Source organism: Fundulus heteroclitus, chromosome 7, assembly GCF_011125445.2.
Source record: "Fundulus heteroclitus isolate FHET01 chromosome 7, MU-UCD_Fhet_4.1, whole genome shotgun sequence".
NCBI classification, from domain to species: domain Eukaryota; kingdom Metazoa; phylum Chordata; class Actinopteri; order Cyprinodontiformes; family Fundulidae; genus Fundulus; species Fundulus heteroclitus.
In genome coordinates, this window is record NC_046367.1 from 41,079,396 (window position 1) to 41,092,419 (window position 13,024).

The following is a 13,024-nucleotide window of genomic DNA, read 5'->3' on the forward strand; positions in this document are numbered from 1 at the left end:
CCAGTCGTTCAGTTGTAGATCTGCTGCTGTGTTTGGGATCATCGGCCTGCTGATGATCCAGGTTGGACCTGAAGATCCTGGTCCACTCAGGACCTGTAAGATGCTCTGGTCCTGGAGCTGTAAAACCTGCCTAAGCCATCAGACCTCCACCGTGGTCCTTTGGAGAAACCCCAACGCAGAATATCAGCAGAAACCAGCTGTTGCCACCTGCAGACGTGTTTCAGATAAACCAGACTGATGGGCAGAAACACCTGCTTCTCTAGAGTCATGGCTCATGTCCTTCTAGTTTGGCGTTGCGTTAACACGCCTGTATGCTTGTATGGAGTTTTCTACTCTGCTGCAGAGTAATTAATTAGTTATTTAGATGCATTAATATTAAGATGCATGAATTAAAGTAGTTAATTCATGCGTCTGATCAGCAGCACCTGGCTGAGACGTTTCCTTCTAAACCTTGCAGAAGCAGCAGGGGCGTACTTAGTTTTATTTCTATTTTAGCTTTAGCGTTGTTTGATTAATTAAAATTACAGTGTGGTCCCAGTTGTACATTTATATTCTCTTGAGGTCAGATCTAAATATTTGTTGAACCTGATAAAGACCAGATTGTCTACACATCTAAAACCCTGGTGGTTGTGTAGTTTAAACCTATAACATATAAAACGATGAACATATAAAACGATGAACATCTTCTCCTTTCCCATGGTTATAAATCCCTATGAGTACGACTAAAGGTGAGACCGTCCTGTTGTTTCCAGGTGTTTAAGGAGCATCCGCTGATGACCGTTTACCCGTCGGACTCCACCATAGAGGGTGGGATTTACAGCCTCGACGGTCCCGTCCTCAACCAGCCCAACACTGCTCTCCTGTCTCTGGTGCTCATGATGGGAACCTTCTTCGTCGCGTTTTTCCTCAGAAAGTTTAGAAACAGTCGCTTTTTGGGCGGCAAGGTAACAGTTTTCATGTCCGCCTCGTAGAAGAAGGGTTTTATTTATTTATTTAGAATTAAGTCAAAGTCACATTTACAGTCAAACTCTGCAATATGTACATGACATATTGCATTTTTTTTTTTTACTGTAACTTTCAAGCTGTATGCAAACGAAATTTCGTTCTGTACGCACTCTGTGCATACAAAATGACAAATAAAGTTGTCTAAGTCTAACATACATGTTAGAAGGAAATTACATTACCCTCAAACCCATGGTGCCATAAACGCATTAATCATGAAATAGAGCTTTGCATAAAATGAACAATATGTAAGCCTGAGGTGCAGTGATATGAATGTAAGGCACATGTAAAATGTGAATTATTGATCTTATTATATATATATATGCAGTTAGACAACAGAAGTTCTGATGTTTAGCATTAAATTCAACAAGGTAATTTGTTCAAAATGAGATTGAAACTATCAGGGAAACTCATGACTGGACTGTAACAGGACATTTTTGTTTAACACTTATTGCAATGCCATCACCCTTTTTAGGACGGTCACGTCATTAAAACCTTTCATGGTAATCTCTCTGTCTGGGAACTTTAATATGGTTCTTATTTTTATGGAAACTTGGCTAAAGTCCTGTAGCGGCTGTAACGGTCTGAAGACCTAAACTCTGCATGCAATCTGTGGAGCGGGCTGGACTTTAGGGTCTCCAGGTAGAAGCAAAAAAAAAGCAGAAAGTGGACCATAACTTCTGCTGCGATGTTTGAAAAGTCAGATTAATGAACATGAGTCAGTGGTTTGAAGCTAGGGTTCTTCCTCCAGGTCCAAGTCTGACTTACCTGGAGGACTTATTTCCCCCAATCAGATGAGGATAAGTGCTTTTTTCTGCCTTATTGACTTTATCCTCAGGTGACATTGGGAGGGAAAAAGCAGAAAAGATTGCATGTTTTTGACGTGTGTTGCCGCTGTAATCGTGGTTAGTTGACATTTTCTCACTGTGTTTTCTGAACATCCTCAGGCCAGAAGAATAATCGGCGACTTCGGGATTCCCATCTCGATCCTGCTGTCCGTTCTGGTTGATATCTCCATTCCTGACACCTACACTCAGGTAAGCTCAGCCTGTGACTTCCATCACGGTCAGCGTCTTATCGCCGTAAAACATGGCCGCCCTTTTCTCGCAGAAACTCAACGTGCCGTCTGGATTTTCCGTCACGTCTCCCGACAAGAGAGGCTGGCTGATCAGTCCTTTTGGGGACAAGCAGCCGTTTCCCACCTGGATGATGGGAGCGTCGGTCGTCCCCGCCCTTCTCGTCTTCATTCTCATCTTCATGGAAACTCAAATCACTTCGTACGTCTCACCAAGGACACATCCAGATGTTTCTGTCTACGGTTTGCGTTCGCTTATGAGCTCCTTTGCAAACCTCTCAGGCTGATCGTCAGTAAGAAGGAGCGCCGCCTGATGAAAGGCTCCGGCTTCCACCTGGACCTCCTGCTCATCGTCGTCCTCGGCGCCATCTGCCCGCTCTTCGGCCTGCCGTGGCTCACGGCGGCCACCGTTCGCTCCGTCACCCACGTCAACGCGCTGACCGTCATGAGCAAGGCCACGGCTCCCGGGGAGAAGCCCATGATCCAGGAGGTGAAGGAGCAGAGGCTGACCGGGCTTCTGGTGGCGGTTCTCGTTGGTGAGCAGAAAGAGGCGGCCGTTGTGCATGAATCTCTTATGTCTTCTTATGTTAGTTTTGATGCTTCTGGCTCACAGTTGATGAAATCAGAATAATAAAGTTAGTTTAATTACAGAATTATGGGCGTATGGAGCAGTTTATCCATGATCTGCACTGGTCAGACTCCTTTAGCATGAATCCAGGTTGCTCATAAAGTCACCTTCAGCTCCTCTGCATCGTTGGTTCTGATGTCGTCTCTACAACCCTTCCACCCACATTACTGAACTTTTGTTACCAACGGGGGGTGCTGACCATCTCAGCACTTTTTGAATAAAATAAAGCATAATTTTAAAGCCATATCCCTTAATCAAAAGTAGTGATCAAGACAATTTACCTTTCTGCTACGTAGGGCAATTGACTGACACCAGTTATGTTTGCAAAATTGTATTATTGTTCAAATAATATCAGCACAAACCCGGAGTAAAGTAGTAGAAATGTGTGACATGCCTTTATAAATTCTCAGTTATCTTGGTCATCGCACCATTAAACAGGATTAAATCAGAGAGAATTCGTTCAGTTCTTTCTGAAGACATTTCGATGCTTATCCAGGAGTCTTTGTCAGTTCTGGCGGATCTCTCTGAGCAACCTGCAGTTGGTGGGCTCCTGTTTTAAAAGGACAAACACAGAAGACAGAGGAGAAAACAGAGAGACTCATTCCAGATGTGTCAGGAGTTTCTGAGACACTCAGGATGTTCTCCAAACACAACATACCAGTATATTTCAAGCCTAATAACGTGCTCAGACAAAAACGGGTTCATCCCAAAGCCAGAACAGCCAAACCACAGCTGAGCGGCGTTGTGTCTGTGATCCAATGCAGCGAGAACGGCTCTGACTCCTACACTGGAGAAGCTAAACAGCTACATAAACGCATGGAGCAGCACAGGAGGGCCAGCAGCTCAGGGCAAGATTCAGAAGTCCACCTGAACCTCAACAACAAGGGAGAGTCTTTTAATGACAATGATGTCCAGATTTTGGACAGAGAGAACAGATGGTTTGAAAGAGGGGTGAAAGAAGCTGTCTTGGTCAAAAGAGGAAAGCCATCACTAAACAGAGGAGGAGGATTGAGCTTCCCAGTGTTTACAGCTCAGACCTCCATCACGTTCTAAAGAGACTACATCAGCATCTCATCATGATTCAGGTGACCAAGTACTCCACTCACGCCAACCGATAGCTTCTAATGACCCAGGACAGAGACGGGTGGGTCATAGATCTACATCAGACCTAGAACTGTGCCAAGGAGGATGGACCTCCATGACATTTAAGAAACAGCAGCGCTCCAACTGCAGGTTGCTCAGTGTGAGCCACCAGAACTGACAAAGACTCCTGGATAGGTGTCGAAACATTTTCACAAAGTCCGTTTCCTCCGATTTAAGCCTGCTTTCAAATGTGTGGCATGTTTTTTTTTTCTACTATAGTTTATCCTTCCACTTAGTTTCCCAATAGAGCGATGCCATGCAGCCTCCTGTGACCAGACAGCTTCTTATTTTCGTCTTTTGTGGCTCTCCCTCTTTCTGGAGGGTTTTACTGACTGTCTGCTGACCGACTGTTGTTGAGTCAGTACTCTTCCTATGATTTATAGGATCATTTTTCTCTTTAATCAAATCAAAACTCTTTAATTATCACCATGTATGAAATTTCCTTTGAGGCAGACACCGGCTTAGGATGTACACAGATAACATGACACAGGCACACAGCAGACTTAGTATTTAGGCAAGGCAAATTTATTTATATAGCACAATTCAGTACAAAGACAATGCAAAGTGCTTTACATGATTAAAATATAGCAAAATAAAACAGAATAAAAGCAAGTAGGAATAAAATATAGATAGAAAATAGAACAAAAAAAGTGGTGATTCAGTTAACTAGAACAGTTGAAGGCAATTTTAAACAAATGTGTTTTTAATCTTGATTTAAAGGAACTCAGGCTTTCCTTTACAGGAGTGGTTTTAGTTTTTTTTACAATAAAACTTGCCAGTTTGTATCAGAGTCCAAGTAGTCTGATATCAGTCCCTTTGCGAAAAAAGGATGTCATTGTGGAAACGTTCTAGTTATTAGAAACCAATGTTATATGTTAGAAATGAACCCATATATGTGGTATACACTTTAAAAAGGATTCTGGGTAATCGAGTTAAAACAGAAAACGATAAAAGTTACATTTTTGACCCATTTTATTCGGTCAAAAATGTAAGAGTAAACGTTTGAGAACCATTGATCTGATGAGATTATCAGAATAATTGAATGTTGGGTTTTCTTCAGCTGTAAGCCAGAATTATTAAAATGTAAACCTCTGAGCGTGAAGAAGCCAGTCTGCCTTTTCTCCAATAACCCGATTTTTGACATGTACTTGTAGTGCCTCCAACAGAGAAACGTTCTGCTCACGTGTTTTAATCCGAACCGTTGACACGTTTAGTGATAATCATGCATGGTGACACACGTGTGTGCAAAGAGAGAAAGCCAGGTTAGCGAAGCTGCAGTAAAGTCAGCTCGATGGTTGGAGGGCTGCCTCTTTTCCGTGTTCTGTTTCTACGTTCCTGGTAGCTGACGCTGGACCCTGTTTCTCTTATAAAAAGTGACTGACAGGCAGCAGAGGAGTCTGAGCAATCTCCGTTTGGTTTCCAGCTGCAGGGGTTGCATTTTTATTGACACTGATTGCTGTGTTGGAGTTTCCAGGCGTGTAAACAGCGACTGCAGGGTTCTGAGCGCCATCTCTGCAGCTCCTGCGTGTCTGAACAGTTGAGAAATATTCAGACAGCTTACAGCAACTCTTCTGCTCCCTCTCAAGAAGCAAACCCAGGAAATGTGTCACAGAACTGCCACTGAACACCTTTTAACTGAGGTTCCTGAAATGATCTTATGGGTCGATCCAGTTTTTCCCGTTTATTACACAGCTCTGGCCAGATGGTCCCACACATTAAAGGTACGGGGGTCATATACATCTTTAATGTGGAAAGACTAAACATGCGCCTTAAAAGATTTTTATGAACAAGTTTAAATGTATTTTATTCTGGTCCACACAGGGTCAGAATTATACATACAGACTCAGACATCTGCGTCTACATCCACTGATGTTTGGTGAAGTCTCTGTTAATCAGCACCAAACCCACGCAGTGTTTGGAGCCATCAGTGAGCCCCTGGCATCATTCTGACTCAATATTTGACCACATCTGACCGCCATTTGCTGGCTGAATAGGTAGAGTTCATTTAAGTTGGCTTCTCTCCTGTCAAATAACAGGAAACTGGGCTAACAGGTTTTAGATCTGTTTCAGAAGCTTCATTTTAGCTCATTTCACCAATCTGTCTTCTTAAAACGCCTAAACTGGGCCCAAGTTTCCCAAAGCTAAGGGATTTAGTAGGTGATCGTCCTCCTTTATTTCTGCCTCTGCTTTGTGCAAAGGACCTGTTCTACTGGCAGAACAACTACCCCAAAGCATGACGCTGCCACTACAGCGTTTGTTTTAGGTGTAAAAGCCTTGTTTCCTGGTAGAAATAGCAGAGTTCATTTATACCCGTGCACGGTTGCAGGAGGGCAATCATTGGACGGGAGGCGGGTAACACCATAGACAGGACTGTTGTGAGTCAGCACTAAATAAATCAACTGAATTAAGTTGAGTTAAACTGATTAAAAGTAAAGTCCTTATATTTTCAAAGGGGTTCAGGTTAAGTCCTGATGGAGCTCATCTCATCAGCGGTCACTCTTTCAGGGATGAAGATGTTCTCATCCTGGATAGCGAGGAACGTCGGTTTGAAAGGGGAGTAAAGGAAGCCATTTTTGTGGAGAGGGAACCACCGGTCGTTAAACGGGGGTGGAGGTTTCCTCAGACATGCATGAACCGAGCTAAATGTCACTCTGGGCTTGTCTTTATTGTGGGAATACCATTATAAAAGAGTTAATAGCTCAAAAGGTTGATTTTTCATGATATAGACCCTTTAAAGTTGTTTCAAAGCTAAGTGTTGGCAAGGAAATCATTCTATTTCAATGATCTCTAGCAGTTCTGCAAGAAAGAGTCAAATATCCACCCAGAATGATCCCTAAAGGGACCTTTAACCAAATATTAGTGCGGGTGTGTGTATCCAGAATGATTTAATAATTATATCAACATAAAATTAAAATGACAGATGAGCAGATGGGAACCCAGGACTGGACTGCGTAGTTTACTCCACAGACATGAATCAGAGGGTGTTTCAGAGACCACCATGTCGTCTGAACTCTCCTTCCTTCACCGCCATCAGGTATGTCCATGGTGATGACCGATGTCCTGCGCCACATCCCGCTGGCCGTCCTCTTCGGCATCTTCCTCTACATGGGCGTCACCTCGCTGACCGGCATCCAGCTGTACGAACGCATCACGCTCATGGTCACTCCCGCCAAGCACCACCCTGACCACATCTACGTCACTAAGGTACCGCATCTCCTTCCGTCTGAGCAGCCCGTGATCCTCGTCTCTGTTCTGGCTTTAGTTTTACATGAGACGACCGTCCTGACACGACTGGGTCATGCATTCAGTAACCATAGCGGTTTGGTAAAGTAGTTTAGCTCATAGTTCTCTGCAAAAGTCCTGATTTTACCACATTTTCCTTCCAGAGTTCCCTGTAATGGTTTAAAGACATTTAGAAAGCCTGGAGAACCGTTAATGAAGAACCCATTTAAGAGACTCTGGCTCCTTTTTTTTTTAAACTGTTTTCTGATCAGAACGTTTCAGCAGATCTTATAATTCACGTTTCAACATCCAAATAAGGAGAACCACACACACAGATAAATGACAACAGTCAGAAATTAACATAATTCAGTTAAAAAAAGAGCATCAAAAGTATTTCTGAACAAACGCCGTGCACACAAACGCTCATTAGTATTCACACCCCTGTGTTAAACCCCCCAGCCTTAAGTCTCCTCGGGTTTGTCTCTCCAAGTCTGGCTCTCCCGTTTTGGGATTCTTTCTTCTATTCTTCAGATCCATTGTAGCTCAGTCAGGTTGGACTGGAGTCGTTTTTTAAAGACTGCTCTAGAATCCTCTGGTATCCCACCTGTGCACCTTGGCTCGCTGTGGTGTTTAAATAAAGACTGTGGCCCTAATTGGAGGTCCGGGTGTCCCTGAAGAACCGTTCTATATTTGGCTGCCATCATCCTTTATGTCAGGAGTAGCCAACACAAGTCCTCAGTGGATGGTGTCCTGCATGTTCTAAAAGCTTTCCTGGTCCAAAACATCTGAATCCAGTGAATGGTTCATTAGCAGGATTCTGCAGAAGCACAATTACAAGCTAAGAAGGTTCCTCAGAAAGCGGGGCCACATCTAGAACTCGAGTCAGACCGGACACCTGCTGCAGTAAAACATGCCCACATCATGATGCTGCCTCCACCCTGCGTCACAAATTAGATCCTGTTAGCCAGGCGCCGGCTTTCTCCAGATCTGATGCTTAGAGTTCAGATCAGAAGGTTAATCATGGGTTAATACGACCAGAGAAGTTTGTTTTAGCCGGTCAGACAACTTTAAAGGTGGCTTAAGGGCAAAACTCAGGCAGGCCGCCGGCTGGCCAAGGTGCCATAAAGACCAGATAAGACCCTGGTCCTAGTATGTTTTCAGTTTGGTCGGGCTGACAGATCTGGAGATGGTCCTGGTGGTTCCAAGTCGCCGCTTTCTGCTCTGATATCTGTGTAGACCAGATGTTTTTATCCTGATCAGTTTTAGAACAAGACCAGCTTAATGGGAAGAATTAGTGGAGGGGTGTGAATACTTCCAGGTTGCAGTTTGAGCCATTTGATGTGTAGCATATATTATATTGTTTTTTTTAAGCTCCATGTACCCACGTCAGATCAAACCCCCTCTAACTAAAACCCTGAGATTTCTCTAGGTTGCATCCCTCTCATACCCCCCCCCCCCACCCACCTGTTGTTATATGAGGCTTTAAAGCAGGAACCCGACATCCATTTAGACACCAGCGTCCACTAGATGGAGCCACAAATGTAAGGTTTCTGCATGTAGGGGAGCCATTTTTTGGACGGAGTGTTAAGTGAGTGTCTGTAAGCCCCCTGAAGCATGTCTGCGTGACCCTTACCTTTACGGCTGCAGGTGAGGACATGGCGTATGAACATGTTCACCGTCATCCAGCTGGCGTGCATCGTGGCTCTGTGGGTGGTGAAGTCAACCGTGGCCTCGCTGGCGTTCCCCTTCATCCTCATCATGACGGTCCCGCTGCGCCGCCTTATTCTCTCCAGGATTTTTGAGGAACGGGAGCTCCAGGCGGTACGTTTGGGCGGCGGCGGCGGCATTCCAGGAATGCTGGAGACCTAACCCTCAGTTTACTTATTTTCCTACGTAGAATCGATGAACAGCTCCTTAAATGTGAAGATCATGTGTGAATATTTCTTTAGCTGTGCATTCTAACCAGGAAAAGGTTCAAAACCTTTTTTCCCCTTATAAAAACATAAAGGGTTTCGCTTGATTTATAGATGAAACTAATTCAGATATGAGGTCTGTCTAATCAACAAATAAATGTTTTTGTCCTAGTTTTAGCCTATATTTTTAGCAGGTATAAAATCAACAGTTCTTTGCTTAATTCAACGTGAATAAAGATAAACGCTCGTGTTTCTTTTAACCCCTCAACAGCTGGACTGCGACGAGGACTCCCCCAACTTTGACGAGGATGGACGAGACGAGTACAACGAGATCCACATGCTTGTATAAAATTAAAGTGGACCCCAGTGATAAGAACCTTCTTTGACCTCCAGCTGGATGAAAGCACAAATAGAGCGTCTGTAATGGTTTGGATATGCGTCTCCTCCCTTTGGTCTGTTCCATTTTTTTTAAGAATCAGCACCGCCGTGATGCCGTTACGTTAAACCTCCTTGCAGATTTTCTTAGAAGCCAGAAAGTAGCCGTCTGCGCGTGCCTCCAGTGGACGCTCGTGCAAAACATGAATCCTTTCTGCCCCTTTAACTACTCTGCAGGTTTGAGGGTTAGGTGCAATGATTACGGTGACAGCGAACACAACAGTGGGCCAGGGAGTTCAAAGTGTGACAGACATCAACAAACAGAAATATGAATTATCTTCTTCTGCTGCATTTAAGGGAGAGTTTCTCCCTCAAATATTTCTGACATTACCCACAGGCTAAAACCTGTGAACTGCCTGTAGTTAAGCTGCCTTTTCCTCTTTACTGCCGTTGTTTTAAAGCTGTAAATACGGAGTTGAGTTGTGCTCTTCCCTTTCTGCACAGACGTTTAGAAAAAGCACTTTGATTGCTGCCAGCTGAGCCCCCTGGCACATTACTTGTCTTTAAATGTAGTTTTCTTGCTGAAACTCAGAGGACACTGTGCAGAAGGCGGGACTTTACTGTAAATTGTTAGTTTATCGACCCCTGAACGCATAAATATATAGCTAACATGGGCCCAACCTTTATTTTTCTACTATGTATATATTTTTTGATGATTTTGACTTGATTCTCAGTTTTGTTTAGACCTTAAATAGCAAACCGATAGATAGTTGATGAGGAAACCTTCCTTTAAAACCGTATGAATGTTAGAGTTCTGCTTTCCAAACGTGCAAAGCTTTTACGTTTAAGTTTGCATAACGCTTTTCTACTTTGACGGCTGGTAGGCCTTTATTTTCTGCTTAAATAGCAAATGCTTTAGAACCAGTGGGCAAAGATCAGGTTCTGGCCTCTAAAAGACGCCGTGCTGCATCGAGAGCCAGGCTGGTCATTTCACTCTAAACCTGAATGGTACATAATGAATAAAGAGCTAAAAGGTGACCCTAAATAAGGTGAAGTGCGGTTAGGAAACAGACTCAGAGTCTCTAACTCAATCACAGATTTCTTCAGGTTGCATTCAGACACATAAATATTCATTAAAAGTCTTGATGGGAAATTAGTGCTGATCTTTCTTCAAGTTGAACAATAGTATTGTCATTTTTTCTAACCATAATGTCCTTTTCTGACCTCTAAGTATGCTGAGAATTATTTAGTTATCAAGAATCAAGATCTTTATTGCCATGATAAAGTTTTTGTGAGACTCTAGCTCAGAATTTACACATAGACACAAAACAAGACATAACATTAAAGTTGAATGCATCAACAACAACACTTCCCGAGAGTCTAAAATGTGCAAATAGCATATGATAAGATTTAAATGTTCGAGACAAAGAAGAAATCAGAACGAAGGAAATTACTGTACAATTGCTCGAATCTATCAGATAAACATTCCCTGAGAAGTAAAAAGATTGCAAAAAGTCATTAACAATAATTTAAATCTTCAAGTTAAGGAACTGTGCATTGTGCATGGATGTACAAACAAACACATTAGCATAAACCATGTCTAGATTTTGTAGCAGGCATCCCACAATCCCCTGTGTTGAGCTCACCACCCAGTTCCAAAAGCCTTCTTTCCTGTGCCGTGCAGCTCTCATACCGCAATGTTACGTTTAGACACAAGATGCTGATAATTTTGGTTCTATAAAGGTTTATGAGCAGCAGAGTAGAAAGTCCATTCTGTTTCAGTTTTCTGAGAAAGAAGACCCGTTCTTGGGCCTTCTTCTGCAGGTGGGAGGTGTTCTCAGTCCAGGAGAGGCCATGAATGTCCAGGAGCGTTATGCTGTCCAGACACTTAAACTGTAAGGTGGACAGTTCAGGGTCAGCATGTCTGGGAGCGCGGAGCTGAAGTCCACAAATAGCATCCTGACATATGTGTGGGGATGCTGCAGATGAAGTGCTAACGAGGCAGCATCCACTGCAGAGCGTAGGCGAACTGCAGGCTGTCCAGGCCAGCAGGGATGGCGTCCATGACGTGTTTCTGCAGGAACATCTTGTAGCACTTCATGATGACGGGGGTCAGAGCTGTCGGTTATAAAGTAGTTAGCTGGTGTAGCTTTTCTAATGTTTTGCTGCTTTAACCAGCTGAAGAGGGCAAGTAATTCCCTCATACTCTGACCCACTCGTCTGAAACCTAGCAGCTTTTTGGATGGTTGGCAAAGCTAATGTTAATTTTAGCCGATGTGCTAACACTGGCATTGCTTCTATATTTCTATTCACACACATCAAACCTGTGAGTTTCTGAGACCTGAAGCTTTGTGTTAATAAATGTTCTTCATAGGTGTACCTAACTGTATGGTGCAAAAGCTGGTTGAAACTAAAGAATATTATAAATAAATTATTTTAGTTATTAGATAAAAGTTTTCACCCTATAACTCACTTTATTAGTTCCCAGAAGGTGAATTGGCTGCAAAAAAAATAAATAAATAAAAAATCAGTGGACAGCCTGGATCTAGTCAGTGTGTTAAAAATGGAAATGGTCCCATAAAGCATGCTTAAAGTCAAGGATGTATCACAATTTACATAAACTAAACAAACGAGTTTATCTCATTTCCCAAAACTGCCCTACATAACTGCATGAGCCATGCAGGGTTCTGTCTCAGGGGAAAGCGACCTTTGATCTGTAAATACTGCCTCCCAGCATTTTAGTTGGACTTTTTTTTGTGTGTACATAGAGCAACGGAGGTGACCCAACACATGCATTGTACAGATATCTGGCTCATAGGGAAGGTTTTCATGTTGCTGAGTGCAGAAGAAAAAAAAAAGATTAAAATTAGAACTTTTAAGTGTTTCCTTTGAAGCGATGCAGACCTTAAGCTGTAAATTTATTATGATGTATTTTCCTAATTGTGCTTTTGAAGGCTCCTCTTTGCTGGGCAGCACACACCTGCTGTAGTCTGTATTTGATCCCAGAGCTCCCCGGGTTAATGAGCCACAGGATGTGCTTTGCATTACTCCTCTGCAGGACGCTCCTTTTAAATGAGCTGGGTTATTAATGGACCTTTCAAACCGGCAGAGTGTTTTAAGGTTTTCGAAGGCAGTGATCGCCAACTGAGGACGGAGTTCTTCAGATTCCGAAGATCACTCTCTTCCAACATATTTGTGATACAACTGAATATAATTTTGTGGTTTATTGGTCGGTTTTCACATGTTGTGGAAGTTAAATCATTTTGCAGCTGCAGTTTGGAATGTCTTTTTTTTTCTTTTTTTATTACAACACCCCCAAACATGTTTTGTCCCTAAACTAAGTAATTATAAAACAAACATTCCCACAACTTTATTTAGAAAACAGTGGTTAAATTAGTAAAACTCGATGTTTTCTCAAATAAATAAAATAAGTAGCTCCATAACTGACTGCTCAGTATTTTCTAAGGATTTGCAATTAAAAAGTGTGTATATATTGTATTTGTTATGTACAATCATTTAAAAGTAGAGCATTTTACTGGAAATTGCCAATTATTTAGTTTTTACCTTACAATTGCCTATTTAAGCCTGAATATCATGCTAACAGCAGTTAACACTGTAAAATGCACTGATGCGGGCGTTCTGAAATACAGACCCATTCAATAAATA

At 42.7% G+C, this 13,024-nt stretch overlaps 1 protein-coding gene across 5 annotated transcripts in view; it reads left to right on the forward strand.

The window, feature by feature from the left end:
* slc4a3 (solute carrier family 4 member 3) overlaps window positions 1–12,798 on the forward strand; it is a 55,776-nt gene extending 42,978 nt beyond the window's left edge. For all 5 annotated transcript variants that reach the window (XM_036139653.1, XM_036139650.1, XM_036139651.1 and 2 more), the window contains 7 exons: window positions 753–944; window positions 1,950–2,039; window positions 2,113–2,279; window positions 2,360–2,613; window positions 6,883–7,052; window positions 8,718–8,891; window positions 9,255–12,798. In XM_036139653.1, the coding sequence (XP_035995546.1) occupies window positions 753–944; window positions 1,950–2,039; window positions 2,113–2,279; window positions 2,360–2,613; window positions 6,883–7,052; window positions 8,718–8,891; window positions 9,255–9,332 (1,125 nt within the window). In that variant the 3' untranslated portion in view covers window positions 9,333–12,798. The remainder of the gene's footprint in view (window positions 1–752; window positions 945–1,949; window positions 2,040–2,112; window positions 2,280–2,359; window positions 2,614–6,882; window positions 7,053–8,717; window positions 8,892–9,254) is intronic.
* The last annotated feature ends 226 nt before the right edge of the window (window positions 12,799–13,024 follow it).